At 33.2% G+C, this 22,307-nt stretch overlaps 2 protein-coding genes and 1 pseudogene across 5 annotated transcripts; all 3 read right to left on the reverse strand.

Annotated features, from left to right (window-relative positions):
- The window catches only part of LOC105127598 (dual specificity protein phosphatase 12-like), an 8,003-nt pseudogene extending 6,596 nt beyond the window's left edge, over positions 1-1,407 (reverse strand).
- A 432-nt stretch (positions 1,408-1,839) lies between these two features.
- LOC105127599 (uncharacterized) lies at positions 1,840-5,487 on the reverse strand. Of its 2 annotated transcripts, none has more exons than XM_011028955.1 (6): positions 5,077-5,487; positions 4,438-4,530; positions 3,972-4,208; positions 3,312-3,414; positions 2,964-3,193; positions 1,840-2,404 (listed from the first exon to the last, which is right to left on the reverse strand). In XM_011028955.1, the coding sequence occupies exons 1-6, from the start codon at positions 5,400-5,402 to the stop codon at positions 2,182-2,184; spliced, it is 1,212 nt and encodes a 403-aa protein (XP_011027257.1). In that variant the 5' UTR covers positions 5,403-5,487; the 3' UTR covers positions 1,840-2,181. The 2 variants fall into 2 exon arrangements, with proteins under 2 accessions (XP_011027257.1, XP_011027258.1); XM_011028956.1 differs by having other exon boundaries at positions 3,972-4,205; positions 5,077-5,486.
- A 1,971-nt stretch (positions 5,488-7,458) lies between these two features.
- On the reverse strand, positions 7,459-13,646 carry LOC105127600 (CDPK-related kinase 1-like). Of its 3 annotated transcripts, XR_842667.1 has the most exons (12): positions 12,255-13,646; positions 11,329-11,459; positions 10,715-10,756; positions 10,513-10,621; positions 10,218-10,296; positions 9,813-10,109; positions 9,604-9,716; positions 9,234-9,341; positions 9,054-9,116; positions 8,757-8,924; positions 8,316-8,419; positions 7,898-7,968 (listed from the first exon to the last, which is right to left on the reverse strand). XR_842667.1 is itself a non-coding variant. In XM_011028957.1 (11 exons), the coding sequence occupies exons 1-11, from the start codon at positions 12,741-12,743 to the stop codon at positions 7,879-7,881; spliced, it is 1,689 nt and encodes a 562-aa protein (XP_011027259.1). In that variant the 5' UTR covers positions 12,744-13,644; the 3' UTR covers positions 7,459-7,878. The 3 variants fall into 3 exon arrangements, 2 of the variants coding, with proteins under 2 accessions (XP_011027259.1, XP_011027260.1); XM_011028957.1 differs by lacking the exon at positions 8,316-8,419 and having other exon boundaries at positions 7,459-7,968; positions 12,255-13,644; XM_011028958.1 differs by lacking the exons at positions 8,316-8,419; positions 12,255-13,646 and adding an exon at positions 11,794-12,052 and having other exon boundaries at positions 7,459-7,968.
- Between the last annotated feature and the right edge of the window lie 8,661 nt (positions 13,647-22,307).

A 22,307-nucleotide genomic window follows, 5' to 3' on the forward strand; every position in this document is an offset into this window, starting at 1 on the left:
TGTACCTCTGGTAAAGCATCTTCTGATTCTTTGGACTCTGGTTCATCATAACCATATTGCACAATGTCTATACACTCTTGTGAACCAAGGAATGCCTTCAATCTGATGCACCAACTATCATAGTTGTCTTTGGTTAGCTTCGGGATGAGTGTTTGTGCATTTTCTGTAGTCATTTTGCTCTTTAAATGACTATATCATCTTTTGGGAGTTGAATTTGGCAAAACCGACACTGTAGATGGATCCAGAATGGTCCAAATAATAGGGAATTGGTCTGACTTTGTAGAAAACGGGTCAAAAATAGGGCGAACCCGTCCAAAAACCAATTCGGGTAGTTTGTTGGGTTGAACCGGGAATATTCCAAGGAATATTCTTTTTGGCTTGACTTCAGAATATGGCTCGGAGCTTGGCTTGGCTTCGAAATATGGCTTGGAGCTTGACTCGGCTTCGAAATATGGCTCGCGGCTCGGCTTGAGACTTGGCTCGGCGCGCGTGTGGCTCACTCGTCTTTTTCCTCGGGGGGCGTGGGCTATAGTGCTGAAACTTTAGACGGAGAGTGTGGTCCACCCCGTGCTCCGATTGATCTGATTTTTGCACCGATGAGTTCGTATTGATGAGCTCTACACTTTGGAATGATCAAAACTTGTTTTTGACAACTTTGAAAATTCGGATATTTCCCAAAAATACCTCTGTTTTCTGACGAACGGGGCTCTGATACCAATTGTTGGTGGGAGAAACCACTTGTGGTGGCTTTGAAACACTCGGAGGGGATAAAACACACTCTTTTATTTCAAGAACAACAAGCTTACAATAATGAAAAGTTTACAATAACACACCCTCTCTCTTTTTCTCTCTCTAGTGTTTCTCTCAATCTCTCCACACATAATTGCTTAAGTTTAACTATCTATTTACACACGAAGTCAAAACAAGAAAATTCAACCTTCAAGTGTGAAAGCGGTTGTGGTTGACGGTGTGAAAGCAGCTATTGGCATGCAGCTGGTGGCTGGCGGCTGGTCGGTTGGTAGCTGGACGGTGACAGCTGGTAACTGACTTCCTTGACCTTCTAGATTAAGTTTATTTTAAGAGAGCTGACCTTAGAAGGAATATTCCGGAGAAGGCTGGAATCCTTTTTTATGCTGATTTTTTTATCTTCGTCTATGACTACTGGTACTAACTGGTGGGTTTTTTAGGGTGGCAGGTATTTATAGGCGGTGAGTTGGCACGTGTGAATAACTGATTTAGTACGTGTGAATGAGTTTGGGATTTTTCTACGTGGCAGGAGATGGAAGGGTAGTCTTTTTGCCTGTAAAGTAATGGGCCCACCATGCACTTTAAGTGGAGGCGGTGTGGCGTGGAATTGTCAGGACAGGTGAAGATCGATTGCCTTTTGAGGCTTGTGTGTTCCACGGTGGACAAACTACCTTGAAAACGAACGACATGTAGCCATGTTCGAACAACAAAGGTAACGGCCCATGATGTGAACCGTTAAAAGAGGACGCGAACAACCAAAGCAATCATAACAACATGCCAAGTGGTTCCAAATCATTACGGGCCTATCATGATTAAACCTTCCATTTACACTTTCCATGCCTTCTATGGTGAGCTCTCTATGCATCGCCATTGCCCCTCTGGTGTGTTTTTCCCGCTTCATGATTGATGAGATGAGCCTTTCAATTCTCAATTTGGAGATAAAACGGGATGATCTAGACGTGCTCATGATTCATGTGCACCATGGTTACATGATAGAACATTACAGTAAAAATCAAGTATCTACCAGATGATATTCTATTCATGCCGGTGCAATTCATGGATAAGTTACCACATGAACAGGGGAAAAAGGTGGAAGACAGGGCTTAAGGTTCCTCTTCTCTACAAAATTTTTCTGCAATAACAATCAACATCTTAAGAAACCGCATACAACCTTGTATTAAAACTTACGAGATAGCTCAGAATATACATTGGCAAATTAATAGGCCCTCATCACCAACATCACGCTGATTATCTTCAACAAAGCTACAAGACTCATCCATGATAATCAATCCAAGCCTATACCGCATGCCACACCATACTATCACACGAGAATAATCATAGAATGACCGTATATGCAAGAATGGCATGCAAGGAGAGAACTCAAGGGCTGAATTGGAGACAGAAGGGGAAATGGTTATAAATGCTTTATCAGCTTCATTGCTCTACTTCATCCATGGTATAAACAGGTAATTGCCATGACTTGGTATTCTTCTTTGGATCGTCAGTGAGGCTGAAATCAGTATCATCTTCCTTGAATGTTCTAATGAATGTTTTGGCACCCATCACAATAAGCCTTTCAATCATAAATAATTCATAGTTGTTCTCAATCACGGGATCCAGAATCATGCTGTAGTTAGATGAATACGCCAATTTATATCTGCAAATTATGTGCCACCAAAGTTCAACATCAACTTCACTATTGAATAAAAATTACAACAAAACCTTATTTAACATTTTTTTTTTTTAAAAAAAAAGGTCTCTTCCAATTTCCTGAAAGATGGCAGAAGTTTTTCTATAAGATCAGAGATATCTCGTAAAAGGCACAAAGCAAGAGCCATTGATTTATAGAGAAAGGAAGTAATACTTTGAAAAAGCTTACAGCAGAAATGCATCAGAAACATGTTCAACCAACTTAATCAAAGAGAATAAATATGTCATGCCAAGCATCCACACTGGTTGAGTCAATCATGCAAGATATTAACTGCAGAATGATATTTGCCATAATGAATTAGCAAGTTACAATTAAGTACTTACAATAAAACAAGAAATTAACAGAGATGCATAATTGTAAATTTATTTCTTAAAGCATCAATGCTGATCTCTAATTTATTTCTTTTTGAGAATTTTCAGAATCTGTCATGAGCAAATCATTTGTGCTACTTCACAGCTAAGAATTAGTGTATAATTTTCAAATTTTTAAGTTTGAGAAGGTTTACCTGACAGCGAGAGGTGAAAAAAATCCCGGTGTCTTCTCATTTGAAGCAATAAAAAGTGTTCGTCCAGGTGGGACCCATTTTTCAATCCTATGGAGTATAAATTCTGGACGGGTATCCCTGTCAAGATGAGGATGTAGGGTTCGAGAAACCCCAAATCTGTCATTCCTAGTTTTTATTTTATCCCCTCGGCGAACATGGATGGAATCATAATCACCAAGAAGTGCCATAATCTATGCACATGAGATTAGATGAATTGCAGGTTAATCAAGTTCTGTTTTAGAGGAAACAGAAGAAGACAAATGGTGTGAAACAAGCAAAGAGAACCTAGCAATATCACATGATACAGACCTTATCCGCAGCATCCCTTAATCTATCTGCTGCCATTGTAGGAAGAAATGAATATGGCAATGCTATAGCACTACGGTTGTTTCGATCTTTGCATTCCATGAACCTGAATGGCTATTATGATTAGAATCTAGAAAGAAATTTGCAAGATTCGAAAAATCTCGAAGACAAATTATATCATGACAAATAGCTACACTGAAAATAGCAAGTGCAAACTTTTTTCCTTTTTCTTTTTCCCAGAGTATAGCAGTCACAAGTCCCTTCCTTTTAATTTTTCTTTTTCCCCTCTAAATAGAGCAGTCACTTCCTATCCAGCATTGGCTTATTAGAACGGTCCAGATTCTCTAAACCACATGAAGAAAAACCAATCCTTTCATTACAGCCAGGCCAATTACTCCATTTCAGAAATTTAGAGAAAACACATAAGCAAATTTTGCACATCAAGAATAATATCTGTATTGATTGTGAAATTTAAAAAGCAAAGCAGATGAACTATCATTATTTACAATTCTTAAAACTATTATCCAAACTAACACACCCATCTTTCTTCCCACAATCACCTCTCCCCAATTTTAGCATAGCTCCCATTCATGCAGTTAACAGTCTTTGAGTCATTTGATGAGAATAAACATAAAACGCCAAAATGGCAGCTACATTTCATACCATGAAAGTGGGCTCGCTGTTCGATTAATGAGCAAGAGGTTTGAGTAATGACTATTCTCTTTGAGATCAACTCGACTTATCCCTTCCACATGGGCCACTCCTCTAGCTCCCAACTTCATACTTGTTGATAATACCTGATACCAATCTTTTGAGTTGTCTAAGATTACAGGCACAGTTTCAGAAATGAGATCCATATCATACAAAGAGTCCATGGAACAAGAACTTTCAGCCCACCTGCTAAATAGAAGGAAGCAAGTTCAGATCACAGAATTTTAGCTTTTTCTGATAGTTTAGCATTACATTTGTATTCATTAAAAAATCAAAGCCAAACCCATTTATTGAATTAGAATCTTTCTTTCCATAAGAACAGGAAGACAAGCATAGGTAGTGTTGGATTTAGCACTCTAGATGCAAAAGTTTAGCTCTGGCAATAACAACAGTCCACATAACAGTTCAATAAACTTACCTTTCCTCTGAATTTGAATTGTCAGAGTGATGAAGGATCCCCTTCTTATTGTGTATTGGATTGATACACATCCTTGAAGGCATCACAAAAGTTCTGCAACAAGATAATATGGAAATATAAGAAACATGCTAAAACAGACAAGCTCAACTCTGCAGTGTTTAATTGCTAACCTTAACAATTAAAAAAGAAACAAACATTTGGTTTCAATAAATCATTGTTATTGACTCATTTAATTGCTACACACGTGGAATCAATCCAGTCACAATTTCCTTTCATATTTCAACTTTTCAAAAAAAATAAATAAATAAAAACACATTTCAACTCAAACCAAAAGTTGTTAAAGAGTTAAATAATAATAACAGCAATTCAAGTTCCCTAAATCACAAACAGCTAAATATGTAGATACCCAACAACACAGTTTCTTATCAAGAATAACACTTGATCCGATTTGCTCATTTCACTTAATCCAATTTCAATGTCATTAACACCTAAACCCCCCATAACTAAGCAAGTAACATGCCAAATCAATTCAACAGAAAGATAGTTTAAAACCCAAATCCAATAAAACCCCACCGAAAAAATACCAAACCCAACAACATATTGACACAAAAAAAATAACTTAAAAGAAAAAAAACATACCTATTCAAGAACATGGCTTCTTCTAGAGCACACCTAAGGCTAGACTCTTGATGACCCAAACCTTCACAAGACTCACAATGTTTACCAGGACAATCAATTCTGTTACCCCAATACAAGTACTTTTCATGAATGGTATGTTGTCTTTTGGGTTTGCCTACAGAGTTCCTTAAGGATTTTGGAGTTGAAAAGGAGAACCCATCTGTGGAATTTAGTGAAAAAAACAAGTATAACAATGCAATGGCTGAAATGCAGAATATTATAGTGAGAATTGGGGATATGAGGTTTGATAAAGGTTTTGGCTTTAGTGGTTTGTTTATGGTTGCCATTGAAGGATTGAAGTAGCAGAGAGACAGAAAGATAGAGAAGGAGATTCGAGAGCTCAAGTGAGAAGAGTGTTCTTATTATTTGGTATCATGGCATGTGTAATTTTAATTATTTTTTTTAGCCTAGATCTTGCCAGGTCAGCCAGCATTGATGGATGTACAAAATGTGAAAGTTTTTATTTATTTATTTAATTATTAGTGAATATGTAATAGACAATTTAATTAGCTTTCTTCCCTGATAGTCAAATGATCTTTTTTTTATTAAAATACTTAAACGATGAAAATTGAATAGTAAAAAAAAATGAATTATCATCAGTTTTTTTTAGACAGATTTCGTGGTAAGAATTCAAAAAATTAAAAGAAGTAATGATAATATTTTAATATTTGTTTTTTTTTCTAATTATTAGCTTCGTGGTATGAAAATGAAAGCATAATAAAACTTCTTTAATTTCTTATCTATCTCTTAAAGTTGTAAAGATATGATAAAAAAAAATAGATAAGTAATTCAATTTGTTCTTTAAATATATCCTTTAACCAAGTTTTTCCATTTAAATTAACAAAATTATATTTTTTTTATTTTAATTCTTTCTTGAGATAAATGAGGACATGATAGAAAATTTATCAAAATTACTCAAAAAATTTTAAGATATAAAAAGTTTTAAAGTTAGTCAAAAATTAGAATTTTTAAAAAATAAAGATTTAATTTTTTAAAAAATCTAAAACTATATTTTTGCATCGTTGGATTTTTTTTAATGAAAAATATATTTATTTCAATTTGGATAGAAAAATTTGTCAACAAGATATGTTAGAGAATTTAATAAAATATAAGAAGATACAATTAAATATATGGAGATATATTAAAAACTTGATCAATGATTATTATGATATATATATATATATATATATATATATATATATATATATACTCACTCCAAATAAATAGACTTTAGATACAAGAAATCTAACATCAATGCTCTTTTTTTTCCCTTTGAGCTAATTTTTCTGATTTTTAAACCGTTGGTTGTGAGGTATAACAACGCTTCATCTAATATTTTTAATATAACTTGATTTCAATTTATATTTACAATAGACAGCATGCAATTTTTTAAAAAAAATTAAAAAAACTTTGTTTCAGTATTTCAATTCTTATTTGGGACACGGTTTTCGCTTGAAAGCTATAATCATAAATCTTGGTTTGACTGATTTAAAATATGATTTGGATTAAATTTTATTTTAATTTTTAATAAAATAACATAGTTGAATTAAAAAAAAATTTGAGTTTTCATCTACTTGTAGGTTGACCGACTAAATTGCAACTTAGACTATAAACCGACTCTTATAACTATAATGCTAACTAATTTTTAAATTACCATAAAATAAATTAAACTAAGATGTTGTTTAGAATTGTGTTTTAAATGAGTTTAATAAAAATTTAAGATTTTATTTTTTTTAAATAATTTTTTATTTTGTAAATTATTTTGATATATTAATGTTAAAAATAGTTTTTTTAATAAAAAAATATTATTTTAATATATTTCAAAATAAATAAAACTTTAAAAAATAACTATTTTTATTTACTAAATGCTGAGGCTTCCTCGTGGAAATAGATCACAACTCTCAAGTTCTTCGTGGACACACATATATTCATATGAAACATCAAACACATTTTATTTAAATCATTGGGGCGTAGACAGTGATTCTGGAAATTTACAAGAGAAAGAAAGCCAGTTGAATTACAAGCTATTCGGGGTACAAGAGCTCTTGTTCAGACAGTGGGTGAACGAATATCATTATTACAAGGGCAGTTCAATTGTCATCATGTCGAGTGCCAACCCACATGGCACCATCATAGAAAGTGAATCGAGCAGAAGCCAGTCCTGTTACATTATCTAGATTATCATTGAGTGAATGACAGGACGTCAAGAATCACGTCACGAAAATGTGTAAATCTACAGTTGTATATATACACAAATCTTTCCGAACCCCTTGTTTCTTGGTTACTGGAGTTCATAGCGAAATCGTAACTGAATGGTTGTATGGTTTAGCTTGGAGGTGAAAATGCAGCAAGTGAAAACCGCCATTAGAATCGAAGTTCATAGTTTGATAACTTCATGCAGATCACATGAAGGGTTTATTAGATAACTTAGGGCGATGGGTACACAAGGGATAAACCCAAAATCACAGAGCTCACTCGAGTTCAAAGCTGTCTGCTAACCCTAAATCCACTTTTCTGATCTTCCCTCATCTGCACAATCCTCAAATCCCAGTTGCACCGATAATAGAGAAAGTGGAAAGCATACATTAACATGAGATCATGTCGTGCATGGCTTCATCGGTAGCGGTAGCCTTTGTTATGATTAGGAGAACATGAGCCTGATTTGAGTTAAATTGGTCTTGCCATTTTAGTCCCCTCGTGACATTGTAGTTTCAAGGAGGACCAGGACAGTGGACAAAATAGTTTGTGTTGGAAGGATTCACTTCAAGCCTTCTGAAATGTGCGTGAAGAAACCCCATGGAGAAGCTTGACAAACCCCAAGAAGGTTAATTTACCATCTGAATGTCTCATCTCCTGAAAACAGAGAAGCAAATAATTTTAGTACTTGAATTCACTTAAAGAACAAAACAAGTCTCTAGATGGAGCAGACTTGCTTCATCATCTATGCTCCTCCTTTCCTCAGGAAAGGGACGATACTAGTAAGTAAAATAGACCCGGACCTCCATCTTCCCTATGTTCGAAGTGAAAAACTGGATGATTAGAAACTTCAAATTTGAGTCTTTACCACTACTATCACCTTGTGTAGTTAGTTGCAAGTGAAAGACCTGAATCAAAAAGGTCCTACAGGCGAGAAAATAATTTGGACACCCACTCCAAAGCAAATATCAAGTACTTTGGCAGTCAAACCAGGACCTATTTACTGGTCAACCCAGTCTCGTACCATTTTGCATCCCCTACGGTACTTTTGCACCTAGAATTAAGCTCTACGACTAGAAGAACATTCCTATTGAATTACTTCAGATATCTGTCAAATTGTAGAGAAATATGTCAGGAAAAAAGAGCATAAAGGTCTGTCAATGCAGGAGCAGAGGTAGGGTGGCAGAGGACCTGGCCCCTCAAAGTTCAAGTCCCTCAATTGTAATGGTTTCTTACAAAAAAGTCCTGGGGCATTTTTATACATGTCTTCTTCAAAAAGATATAAAAGTATGCAGCTTCAAAATCCATCCATTACATATCTCAACGGCCTTTTCACTTCCCCACGTAGAATTCCTAGCTCTGCCACTGTGTGCAAGCCCCCGAGTGTGTGTGTGTGTGTGTGAGAGAGAGAGAGAGAGAGAGGGAGGGAGGGAGAGAGAGCATACTGAGGCAAGTTCCTCGAACATAAGGGGTCTGTTTCCATCATTCTCAAACAATTCATAGGCACGCCTAACATTTTGCTCCCAACAATCCATTCCTTCTAGCTGATGCACACTTATGGCAACAGCAGAAAATTCTTCAAAATCCAATTTACTGTATTGAAGAGAACTAACCTGAAACACGCAAGAGTAGACAATTAACTAGAACTCTAAATCAATTCTGCTAGTAAATAAATCAGATAGAATGGTATAAACAATTAAGCAAAAAATAGGTAAGAAACCAGAACAGGCGTTAAGCATTACCATGTTAACATAATCGAGGACCCTGGAATCCTTCATGGCATCTGTAGAGTGCTTTATTACAGCCTGTTAATACCAACATCTCTCAGAATGACATGAGAAACACCAACAAGCAAAAAAAAAAAAAAAGAGGAGGACGAAAGTTAATACTGAGAGCCAGAAGATGGAAGAGAAGGAGCTCACTGTTTTAAAGTTCTGCATAGAAATGAAGCCATTTTTGCTTGGCCCTAACAATGTAAATTGTTCCCGTAGGAAAGCTAGCTGAGCAACAGTTAACGTCTTCGCCAGAGCCTGTCAAAATCGACAAGTTTGTTGCTTGCACAGTAAGTATGTGAGATTTATATCAAAGACACCACACCCAAAAAACATGAACAAGTTTGTGGCTCCTCTAGCTTGAAATGACTTTTGGTTTATGATGCATACAAACTCTACACAATTGCATTTAACTTTGGATGAAATGCTTAGGACTTGACCCAAAAAAAAAAAAGGAAAAAAGAAGAAAACCTGGCATTTGAGTTACATCTAAAAATGGAGGACACAGTATCCTACTTACCCTCAAAGCAGATTTTCGTAGAGAAGAAGAATATATATAAGCTTTTGCAAGCTTGTATACAATCATATCCAGTGGAATCTCTATGTCATGATGATTAGCCAGCCATGGGTGACCTAAAAATAAAAATGCAGGTAGCCACCTTAGAATTATATTTTCGACCTCACATGTAGGGTGACCAAATCATCAGGACTTTAGCTATAGGAACATACTCAGAGCCTGAGCAGCTGTTAGTCTCGTCCGATAGTCCTTGTTCAACAGTCTCTTCACAAAATCAATAGCTTCTGGAGATAAAGAAGGCCAGGGAGCTTCATCAAAGCTTGGATCTGCTTTCAAAACAGCTCGAAAGATTCCAGATTCCGTCCGGGCCCAAAAGGGCCTGCTACCACATAGAAGAATATAAGCAATCACACCAATACTCCACATGTCTGCCTCGGTTCCATATGATCTGTGTAGAACTTCAGGAGCTACATAATATGCACTTCCCACAATATCATTTAACCTTTCATCTGCAGAAGTTTCAAATAGTCAAAACTTCCCCCCCCCATCGAACCCCCCCCACCAAAAAAAAAAAAAGAAAAGAAAAAAGTTGAGATGCTGTATCCAGTAAAACTGACCTGGCTTTACATAGTCAGAGAGTCCAAAATCAATGGCTTTCAATGTGGAATTATCATCCTTGGTGGTAAAGAGAAAGTTCTGAAGTAAAATGATTATAAAAGAATAAGGATATGCCAGCATGAAATTGCATCTACAACAGCGTATAACACCTCCCATTCCCACCCAAAACCTTTATATTCTTCCACTAAATATTAATAGTGTCACAACTAACTTCATGAAGTTAGTCAAGCATCTTCCAGAAAAAAAGTAACACAACAAGAAATTCGCATATAATTATTTTTATTAATTGCTTACCTCAGGCTTCAGGTCACGATGAACGACACCTTGGAGATGGCAGTAGGCAACCACACTTAATATCTGAACCATAACGGTCTTTGCATCTTCTTCTGAGTATTTTCCACCCCTGTATAATATGACTAGGAGTTCAGCCAGTTAGAATATCACAGAACAAGACAGGGATATACCATAAAGAAAACAACATTTAAGAGTACAGTACCTTGAGAGTATCCTATCCAATAATTCACCACCTTCGCACAACCTAAAGAACAAAAACATTTGCAGAAGGTAAGTTCCAACAACTTATCTGTCTGAAGTCTATGCTATTAGAAATGTAGAAACTTAACTAACCAATGAATTAACTTCTTCTTTCTGCTCTTTTGCTCCTCGATAATTAGATGCAAGTTTTTCACAGATGACAGCCATGAAAATGTACCAAAAGACTGGCATAGTTATTTTTTCAAGTGTTTTGGTTAACACGAAGACTCTCTGTATTATTCAACTCTATTAAGCTTTTCATTAAAAGCAAATTTGATTGAACAAGGCAGAATCATTTATATAATTGGTCTACATTTCTCGACATTGAAGATCAACTGGCCAAAAGATTCATGAAATTGTGCATTGTACGTCCTTTATCCTTATAAAATTCATTGAAACATGTAGGGGTTAAAAGCACTAGCTAGTTACTTAGCTTATCTGATTGTCCTATATGTCATCATTTTCTTGGCAGTCATTATCACAGTTTTGAGCCATAAACATCGACTGTACAACCAAGGCAAAAGTGACACAATTGAATCCTTTTTTACATGAAAAATAAGTGCTGTCAAAACTTACTCCATTATAGCATAGACATTGTCGTCGTCTTCGTAGGCATCGTAGAACTGCACTAGGTTCTTATGTCCCGTTAGAGCCCGTAATATTTTCACTTCTCGTCTCACATCCTCTATGGCAACTACAGTGGTCATCTGTAAAACATTGCCCAATTTACATGAGAAAAGGACAAATAGCTCATTGGTTCTACAGTTGACGGTCAAAAGAACTATCATCTATGGCATAAATAACGGTGCTAATGCCTCTATCATGTAGGGCGAATGAGACTTTTGCTCAATGGTCCTTGTACTTGTGCACAATGATTTAGTACAAAAACAGGATATGCTTTACAAATAGATCGATAATAGCAAATATGGAGAATATTACAGAATACCTTGTTTGCATTGGATTAAGTTATGATATAATATCATTATCATGACAGGGTAATGAGCTACCAAAGCTTCATGGATAATTGGACAAAAAACAAACCATTTAATTCAATTATCAGTGACTTATTTAGAGGATAGTGACCCATCAACCGTGTGTCTTGGGCCTGGATAGCTTAAACATGAAACAGAGCATTCATTAATAAATGCCAATACTCCAATTAATAAGGAAGGCTGTGTTAAGATACAAGTGTCCTAAACAACGGAGAAGCGCTGCATTTTCAGGGAAAGACCTCGAGCAAATCCATCATTCTCATCGTATACTCCCATATTATCACAACACAAGCGAGTCAGATCAGTTAGAATTACAAATAGCAGCCAGAATTGCATTAAACCTCTATAGAAAGGTGTGCTTAGAAATATAAAAATAAATCACATCTGTACATAAGCAGAACACACAACAATTCAAACATCCAAGTTTTTAAGCTAATCTAAGGATACTCAAACCAATAAAAGCTAGTCAAAATCGAAAGATCATGGTCAATGAGAGATTGAGAAGTAAACCGTAGACTTTGGAATAACTTTGACTGCCACATTCTGGCCTTTCAAGCTTCCTTTCTTCGCCTTCGCAGAGCAAGTATACCCAAAATGTCCACGCCCCACTTCCTCACCAAGCTCATAATGACTTACAAACTGCTTAGAAAACCCAAAATTCTTGTCCAAACCAATATCAGTCTCATTTCCTTCAGGAATTGAAGCTTCATTAGGCTTAACAGAGCCATGCCTTCTTGCAAGCAATGCACGTATATGCTTTGCAGGGGAAGGAGGTGGAAAAGGCCTCTTGAAAATCCTCAAAGGAGTGGAGCTTACACTTGATACAGCAGGTGAAGTCTTGAAGAGGCTAGATAATGGACTTGGACTGTAAAAAGGGAAGTTTGAGTTCTTCCTAGTATGTGAATTTGGTGGCTTTGTTGAGTCTGTTTCAATGGAGAGCGTGTTGTTTTTGGATTGGTTTTGTTGGAGCTCAACGGGTTTTCCATGACAAAGTCCCATGGAAACGAGAACCCAGAATAGAGAATTCAAGAAATTACTTGTAAATCAAGAAAGTTCAGACCTTTGATCAAGAAACTCGAAGAAAAGCACAGAAATTTAGACCATTTGAAGAGACAAAAAAACCAAAGAAAGTGAGTGACTTAATTCAAGGATTTGAAACTAAAGAAAGAAGATTCCACAGTGAATTATACAAGAAAAGGAATAAAAAAAAGGGTACAGATATTTAGACCATATGAACAAAAAAAAGTAAGCAAGAAACTGAGGTCAAGACTAATTTTTTACAATTTGATCAAAATAATCCATAAATGATTGGAGCTGTAAATTCCAAAGCACAAGGATTTTCCGCCTAATTTGGATAGAAAAGGTGGGAAATTTAAATATAAATCCAAAGGGTGGGAAAAAAAGAAAAGGAACTAGACTTTACTGATCAAAGAAACAAATGCTTAGAAATAAAAGCAAGGGGCAAATAAATAAGAAGCAAATTGCATGAAAAGCTTAAAGAGGGAGAAGAGAAGGAGAGAATGAGAGAAGCAAAGGAGAACAAACTACAAGAAAATGGTATTCCAAGAGAGAAAGAATGGAGAGAGAGAGGCAGAAGCACAGGAAGAAGTGAAGAAAAGATGCTTAGCAGAGGCTACAAGGAAAAGAAAAAAGAGAGAGCACAAGGCTTCTTTTTTTCTTGCTTTTTTGCAAGCTCTCTTTGTTTCTTTGTTTTTAATTACATCTTTTTCTTTCTGTTTTTTTGTTGGTAATAGTTTTTGCCTTTTCTGGTGTGTAGTTGTGTGCGAGAAAGGAAGTAGCAGTCTCTGGATTTCTTTGTGGATTGATGATTGTCTTCTTCTTCCTCTTCTATTGTCAAATAATAATGGAAGGGGGTTGGAAGTTTAGATCCTTCCAGCCTGTCCTTGTTAATCCCGAAGAACTAAGATGGATGAGGTGGGTTTTTCTAGCTTTATTGACATGTGATTTTTTTATTTTTTTTTCAAGTTCAGAAAACTAAGCTTCCATTCCCTTGTGTATTTTATCTTAGAATGTTTTTTTTTTTTAAGTGTGGATCACTTTTTCTATGTTATTAAATTTTTCTTGTTAAATTTTTTTAATAATATTATAATTGTTTTTTAATTTTTTTCTCTCATTTCTCCTACATATTTAATATTTTTTTTATTAGATTTCGTTATTTTAAACAATAACAAGCTATAAAATCTGTATTATCGCAATATATAGAAAATATGTTATTTTATTAAAAAAAATTAACTGTATTATTCTACAAATATATTTAATTAATTGTGATAATTTGAAAAAGAAACTCTTTCTTTTCTTTCGTTCCTCCTACTTCCTTTTTCGTATAAAACATCCACAAACTCTCCACTTACTAATTTAAAAAAAAATATAAAAACTGTATTTTCTGCCCATTTGCAGCACTAAATCACAGAATCATGCAAGCTAAACAAAGTTATCAAACCATGCACTGCACATATAGGCATTGAATGATTTTGATCCATATTTCCAATTTGAAAGTTCTCTTTGGATTCATCGGTTGACGTAACATCAAATCTTACTATTTAATTTCTAACCCTTTGAAATCAAGCCTTGCTATACCCTTTTTATTATAGTCACTATATTTATAAAATAAACTGATAAATTACCAATTAAGTAATCATAATATAAAGGTTCAAGATTAAAATTACAGGTTAGATGGGATGATTTTGATTAATTAAAACGATGCTGTTTAAACTTTTTTTTCTTTCTAAGGTCAAAACTATATTATTTTAAAAATAAAAATAAAAATATCAAACTCAAATTTTATCAAAATGATCAAGTCATGAATTGATTTATAGATGATTAATGGAGACTAAATATATTAATTTTAACTACCTAATCAAAGAAAAGATAAATTTTAGTTTTATCACGTGTCTTTTTAAGGGTCAATAATTTTAATTAGCCATGCATTTAATGAGTGATATTTTTTTATTTAATTAATATTGATATTTTGATCAACTTACAGGTACTTTAATTAATTTTATAAATTTTAAAATTAATAATTATATAAATATTCAGTAACCCAAATAAAAATTGAACTCGAAATGTAATTCGTAATCATTGCAACATTTATCGGACCAAAATTAATATGTGCAGGTGCATTTGATATCTCCCAACCCTGTCCTCGATCCTTGAATTGATTGTAGACTTTAGCCAACCTAATTCTGTTGAAAATTCTCAATATATATTTTCTTCCCTCAATCTCACTTAAAAAGTTCCTTTTGTTCATATTAGATCATCTCCAGCCAAGGTCTTCCAAATAATAAAATATAGCGCTGTGCACATAATCTTTTGCGATGAAAGCTGTGACTGATCCACCTAAACGCAGCCACTTTTTGATCCTAAACATCAGTGCTTAAATTAGAAAAAAATTGCCAAATTAAAACCATCATTTATTTAACTGAAAAATGTACTGCACATCCTTAAACTGCAGGGTATGTGCCCTCTTACTTTAAAGTGGGCTTTTCCTCAAAAGTTGGTGCATCTACTTTCATGCAGCTACATAAGACGTACTGGTGTCTCTGAGAGAGGCTATGTTTTTTTCTTCAATTTGACTAGAGCTGAGGCAAGGCTACAACCCCTTTAACAGCTGGAGTCTCACTGTATTTAAAAGCAAAAATTTAAATGCTGTCATATTAAACATAATGGATTAACGGCTACTTTTACTTGATCAATAAGGTAAAGACAAGGCATCTGATTCAATTGAAACCTTTGGAAACATGGCTTACAAGGGCTAACTTTTGGTGGTAGTTGACCTATGCTCGCCGGCCCCTTCAGTGAGCAGGCTTGTATTAGAGCAAATAATCATAGTTATAATCGCAGAAATATTACCAAACTCAACATCTTATATCTTATTTTTCGATATTTTATCGATAAATAAACTACAAATACTTAAGACGAGACAGTTAACACCATGCAATGGATCAGCCAAAAGCACTTGCAATGCACAATCATAGAGCAGTTCAGTCCATAAAATATTCGAATATATATTTCCCAAAATTTTGATACTCTTTTCCCACATTAAAAAAAATAAAAAAATAACTGGGCTATAAAAATTTCAAAGCTTGAAGACGAACATATAGAACGACCACATTCATGCTTAAGCATTTAGTTTCCCTTTGTTCCTTTAGAACAATATGCATGTCCAAGACGACAAATTAAGAAGCATCTGGAAAGGAGTTCCTATAAGCTTCCTTAGTGGTGATTATAATTCATGGATATGGTTATGAGCTTAGGCGTCGCATCTAGAAAGGAGTTCCTGTTAACATCTTTCAAGTTAGGCCGGCACTGTGTAATGACAATTATACATGATCTAGACCAGTCTTCATCAAACAATTTGAAAGAAATCAACTTCAATGCAGCCAAATTAGAAGAAGTATTCCAACAATGCTCTAATTTATTAATGGATGTGGTCTCTCTTTCTTATAATTGTTGGCCAAACTAATTTCAAGGTCCCTCTATTTCATGCATTTGATCAGATCAAACCCTTTGAAGGTGATCTGATGTCCCTTGCTCGACTGCTTTACTAATCAAATTTCCATATAAATTCAGCGTTTTATGATGAGATCTGATAGAGGATCTCAAATATCCATTGATGGAAGTGTAAGGTTTGATTTAGTGTAAGGTTTGATTTGATCAACTGTTGAGAGTCAAGGTTGTGCATGATTTGTAGCCTCTGGTTATTGCTTAAATTAAAATGGCAGAAAATGATCGAGGCTTCTAACCACTCTAATTATGATTCCAAAGATTTCGGCATTTTCCAAAACGACATCAAAATCTTGATTTCAGCCATCATCAAGGATATTTTGTGATCAATAAACCATATTGTATAAGATCTTTTCAAACTATTAAAGAAAACGTAACTTTCAGTTTTCAAAATTCTGCTTCCTCTAATTGAAATCAATTATACCTTATGAAAACGTATGATCAGGGTCCAAATATATATATATATATATATATATATATATATATAAGAATCAATTTGAAGTCAAACTAATCAACTCCCAAAGAAATAAAGTTATGATCAACTCCCAAAGAAATAAATTTATGAGTCCATGCGAATTAAAGTCACTATAGCATGATAATAAGTTTACCTAGCTACCTGCTATCGTTGATTGTTGACCATTCTAATATAGAGTTTGCACCCGTGCAATTTCTCTCTATGCTCTCTTGCAAGATTTGGAGACAATATGAACCTTGGATTCTGCTCTACGTTATCCATCATAAGGAAAAAAAAAAAAAAAAACCTACTATCTGGAGCCATCTGGAGTCATGGCTAAGTGGTGAAGGTTCAGAAGCAGCTAGACATGAGCATAAACTGTTCAGCGAGTAAAGCAATTTCTTAATCCACTATTTAAGTTTTGTTACATGAGTCTTCTTTAATTAGTAATTAATTAGTAAATTATTAATGATCTATATATTTACATTTATTCTTTAATTATTAGCTGGTGAAAAAAAAATCTTGGGGTTTTGGTCAAATTGGTTGTTGCACGAATTATGTTTCTAAAATATTAGTTTTTACTATTGATGATATTAATAATTTATATTGATTAGGAGCTGAGGATTTAGATAATTTATAAACCGTAGATATTACCTCTTGTTTTTTTTTTTTAATATAACTTTTTAAAACAAAAACGTGCTGCGAGACTATAAATTCAAATAGAAAATAACATTATTTAAAGAATCATTTAAATATAAAACAATATATTTTAAAGGGTAAATTAAATTACGGATTTGAACCAACATCATCTATAATTAAGTAGCTTTAAACTCAACAAGTTTGCTCTGTAGTGGCACCAATTGGCAAAGCGCATATGGAAGTGAAAAGACTTTCGAAAAGACACCATGCAAGGCATATGGCAAGTCCTCTTTGCTACGTGAGATTGACTTTAAGTGCTTGCCATAATGATACAAAAAAAACATCATCGAACCCGACCACAGAATGTGCACACCCACGTAAGGAAACCCTGCTGTCAAATTCATCCATTTGCTTCATCAAAACTAAGTCTCAACCACTCCATCATGTGACCAAATCAAATATTTTAAAAGTATTTATTTTTAAATATTTTATATATAAATTTTAATTTTTAACATTAATATATTAAAATCATCAAAATAGATTGAAAAAATATTAATTTAATATTTTTTAAATTAAATATATTTTTAAAACATAATATTGAAACAAAGTCTCAAGCCGTCTATATATCTAAACTTATCTTAAATTTTTGAAAGCTGAATTATTTGGGATAATTTACGACACAAACTCGTGTTTGAAATTATATCGAATAATATTTTTTAAAAATATTTTTTTATTTTTAAATATATTAAAATATTTTTTAATTTTTTAATTTTATTTTTAAAATTAAGACATTCAAACCATAAAAATTACTAAAAAAAGTTAATTTAATATTTTTTTCAAATTAAACATATAAAAAAACAGAAGCTACCATGCTACCTAACACTAGCTAAGAAGTATATTTTTCCATGCTAACCAAGATTTTATTTTGTTTTCATTGACTTCAATGATTAGTAGTTGATCACTGTTAATAACCCATGTTTTCATCAGTCAAATTAATTAATGGAGCAATCATACGAAAATGCATCTCATATTTAAAATGTTTCCTTGTATCGAGGAAATGATGTGGAGTGTGGAAGGAGCATCATGATATTATCCTTGTACTCTCTTCGAAGCAAAAGTGTAGTGGAATGGCAATGGCATGGTATTATATGGTATACTAATCTCTCATTTCGAGCCCTATAATAATATAAATCGATTGGTCATTAGTCAAAAGCCAAACAAATTAGAAGTTTAGAGAGAGACCCTTCTTAGCCCTTACCCTCTATTGACAAATTTATTGGAAGGAAGAATGAAAAAAAAAAAAAGATTCAGCTCTCTTTTTGGGCGCTAGAGATAAGATGACATGCCCCCAAGTATTATTGCAAAACATAACAAGGACTCGAGTGATTCCTTTTTCTTTGATGAGTGGAGAATTTGTTTTATGAAAATATATATTCTTATTCCTCGATTCTCCCCTCCCAACCTCTTCTTTTCAACAGAATAAAGTTGATGGTCAGGGAATGAAAGAGGGAAAAGAAAAATATTTGTAAATGGTAGAAAGAGAGAGAGAGAGAGTTGGTGTGTCTTAAGAATTGCATGGGAGCATGCAAGACCATGGAATACAGATGTTTCCAAGCTAGCACGAGAGGAGATTTTATTCTAGACCACGAAGACAAAACTAGCCATTTTAGTCAAATGTTTGTTAATACCCACACTTGATTGTGTGAGAATCCCATGGCAGATGTACGTAAAGCGCTAATCGCGATAAAAAGCAGCTTCCAATGTCTCTTTCTATATTATACATATTTCTTGTAAGCCATTAATTACATAGTTTGATGAAGAAATGTGTTGAAATTAGTTCTTTTCGGGCACTATCAGATATGTCTTTTTTATTTTTAAAAAAGTATTATCACATCAATTTTTATATGCAAAAATTAAGTTTCTATTCCATCGAATAGCTTTTAGATTTAAATGTTCGGTTTTTGTGTTGTTATTCAAAAAGCTTAATATATATATATATATATGAATTTTTAAATTTCAAACTTTGAATAACAATGCAAAAATCAATATTCAATATATAAGGTTTATATTAAACTACAATCTTAAATATTTAAAATTAATATTTAGTTATTGTCTCGAGATAAAAAAAAAAACAGAAAAAGCATATCCTCTTGTTTTGAAATGATAAAAATTAACTATAAAACTATCTTATAAACATATTTATTTTATATTTTTATCTTCTTTTTTTATTCAAATAAACTTTTATTTATTTATTTTATCATGAGATACTAATTAAATACAATTATGTGCTTGAAATATACTATTATTATTTGTATATCGTGTTTAACTAGTTTAGGAGCCCCATCCCACCATATTTTATTTCTCTGTAATTAAGAGTTTACTGGGAGTTTAATAAAGAGTTAATTAGGAGCATTGTTTGTTTGGCACAGCAAGTACCTAGAGAAATTGTCATTATTGTACTGTGCGTCTAATTATTGATCATTTAGTAACCCTAATTTATCTTTCATCATATGATATTGTTAAGTGACCCACCAGTCCACTGCCAGTTGCCATTTTCTTGCTAAAAACATCCGATCTGACCAAGAGAAGGAAAGGAAAGGAAGAGCCAATTGGGTGCAGAGACGTCGATCATTGAAATTGTTCACTAGAATATGGATATGTGGCGGTTTATGTTGCTTTCATTTCATTTTATTTTCACTTTATTTTTAACAAGTGAGAGCAAGAATCTGTGGACGCATGGAAGCTATATCAGCAGCTTGTCGATTTCCTATTATTATTCCTTTTCCACATGATTTATGCCGTGGGGGCTTCGTTGGGATTAGAGATTCTCTTCCAAAACCCACTGAAATGCAACTTTAAGGATTCACTTTGTTTGATTCTATTCCAGCACCACCTCTAAAGAAAGTAAGCATCTCATGCCTTGTGTTTGAGAAAGCCCAGGACATGACCCCAACCCCCAAGAAGTAGGTAGGTCCTGTGAGCAGTATATCTGGATATGTGGAATATGGACTATAGTGGTTTCCAAACCTCTATGAGATGGCTTGCTAGCTCTTCCCTGTAGATCCATCTCCTTCCTTTCTCGTTCACTTTCTTCTCTGGCTTTACCTCTTCAATATCAGGGCTTCTGTCAATCACCTCTTCAATATGTTTATACACTTTCTAGCAATTATATAATAAAAAATATATCTTCAAATTTTATTTAACTATTTTGAATTGGTTCTTTTACGTTATATCGGAGTCTTGATATCTAAGCGATCATCATTTCAAATCTTATAAATCTTATTTATTTGATAAAAAATAAACACAAGATAGTTTGTGTTTGTACAAATTTCAAGTTTAAAAAAACTTTCACTTGAGAGGTTGTGTTAAAGAATAATATAAATTATATTTTGAAATCTCACCTACTAACTTAAGGTTTTCTATTCAATTATTAAATCGAATTAAAATTTAACCAACATATTCTACGAACCCAGTTCTACAATAAGTTATCTTGTTGTAACTGGATAAGGTGATGGATATACCCAAATTAGATCTAAAAATGTTATTTTAGAATATATTTTTTTCTATTTTTGTATTTCTTTCTTTAATTCTCTTATTATTTTGAGTTTTTTTTCTTTTTTTCTAGTTATTTTTGTATTTTTTCTTTAATTTTCTTATTATTTTATGTTTTTTCTTTATTCAGCTTAGCTCGGTTTAACACCAATATAAACAACTTGTAATTTGTTTTTATTTTAAAAATTATTAAAATTTAAAATATACTGCAACATATTTATTTAATTTTACAATTTCTTTCTTTTGTTATACATAGCATAGATTCAACAATTGTATAATTTTGTCTATAATTTTCAAGTTTCAAATCTAACCAATTGTACGTATCACATGTTATAACAGTGTTTGAACACAAGTAAAAAATCAGTTTAGGGTGATGGTGGGTTCTCATTAGGGTTCTTAAAATCAGTTTAAGATTGGAGTTATCAATTATATCATAGTTGTTTTCTTATACGTATTGTTAAATAATATATTTATTTTGTTTTATTTATTAAGAATAGAATAATATTTTTAGTTTAATTTATATATAAGCTATTATATTTATGTTTAAGTATAAACAATAATACAAATTACAAATTAATTAAAGAAAATTTTAGCATTCGTCTTTTTTTTTCTATATTCATATTTAATTTTGTTTACTTTTATGGTAATTGAATTGTTTTAACACATACAATCTAAAAAAGACATCACCAGTGAGAGAGAACAACAAGAAAGAGACAAATTAATTGAATGAGAAAAAAGAAACATTATGCAATAAAAATATTTTCTATTTTTAATAAAATCATCAAGAAAATCAAAGAAAGGGCACCACGTGTAGCTCTTTATCATTGGTATCGGCAAGCCGGCTTAGTGATAGAGAAGTTGTCATTCAAAATTTCCTCTCACAAGGTCTATGAAAGTCCATTATCAGAAACCTTGCTTAATTTGGACGAGGATGGGCTTGCTCTAATACATTCTTGGGGGAACCTCGGTCTGGTCTCAAACCTATGGATTTTTATCAAATTGGGTTCCAAACATCTTAAACATTTCCCAATTGTCTCATTTTGTTAATTTATTTCAATAGTTTAAGTCTGATTTGCATAATTTATGTACTAAAATCGTGTCAAATTAAGATTTGCATAATTTATGTACTAAAATCGTGTCAAATTAAGAAAATTTGACCTGATTGAGGATATCACATTGAAGAATACTTGACAAAAAAACATTGAAGAAAAAACCTTGGATTAAGAATTTCTTAAAATGTTTGAAACTTAATTGATAAAATTTATAGATTTAAGACAATGAGGGTTTTTTTTATGCTGTTTGGAAATGCGGCTAAAACAATATTTCATTAAAAAAATAATTTTTATATCCTTAATTCTTTTTCCTCTAACAAAATTAAATTCAACCACTCTTTC

Source organism: Populus euphratica, unplaced genomic scaffold (genome assembly GCF_000495115.2).
Source record: "Populus euphratica unplaced genomic scaffold, PopEup_1.0 scaffold13.1, whole genome shotgun sequence".
In the NCBI taxonomy this organism is placed as follows: Eukaryota; Viridiplantae; Streptophyta; class Magnoliopsida; order Malpighiales; family Salicaceae; genus Populus; species Populus euphratica.

Coding starts and splice junctions, on each gene's coding strand:
- LOC105127599 (XM_011028955.1), bottom strand. CDS start 5,402: ATGGCAACCATAAACAAACCACTAAAGCCAAAACCTTTATCAAACCTC. Junction 4,209..4,437: donor AATTCAAATTCAGAGGAAAG/GTAAGTTTATTG, acceptor CCTTCTATTTAG/CAGGTGGGCTGAAAGTTCTT. Junction 2,405..2,963: donor TTTTCACCTCTCGCTGTCAG/GTAAACCTTCTC, acceptor CATAATTTGCAG/ATATAAATTGGCGTATTCAT.
- LOC105127600 (XM_011028957.1), bottom strand. CDS start 12,743: ATGGGACTTTGTCATGGAAAACCCGTTGAGCTCCAACAAAACCAATCC. Junction 10,757..11,328: donor AATGTCTATGCTATAATGGA/GTAAGTTTTGAC, acceptor TTTGTTCTTTAG/GTTGTGCGAAGGTGGTGAAT. Junction 9,717..9,812: donor AACAGCTGCTCAGGCTCTGA/GTATGTTCCTAT, acceptor TTTTATTTTTAG/GTCACCCATGGCTGGCTAAT.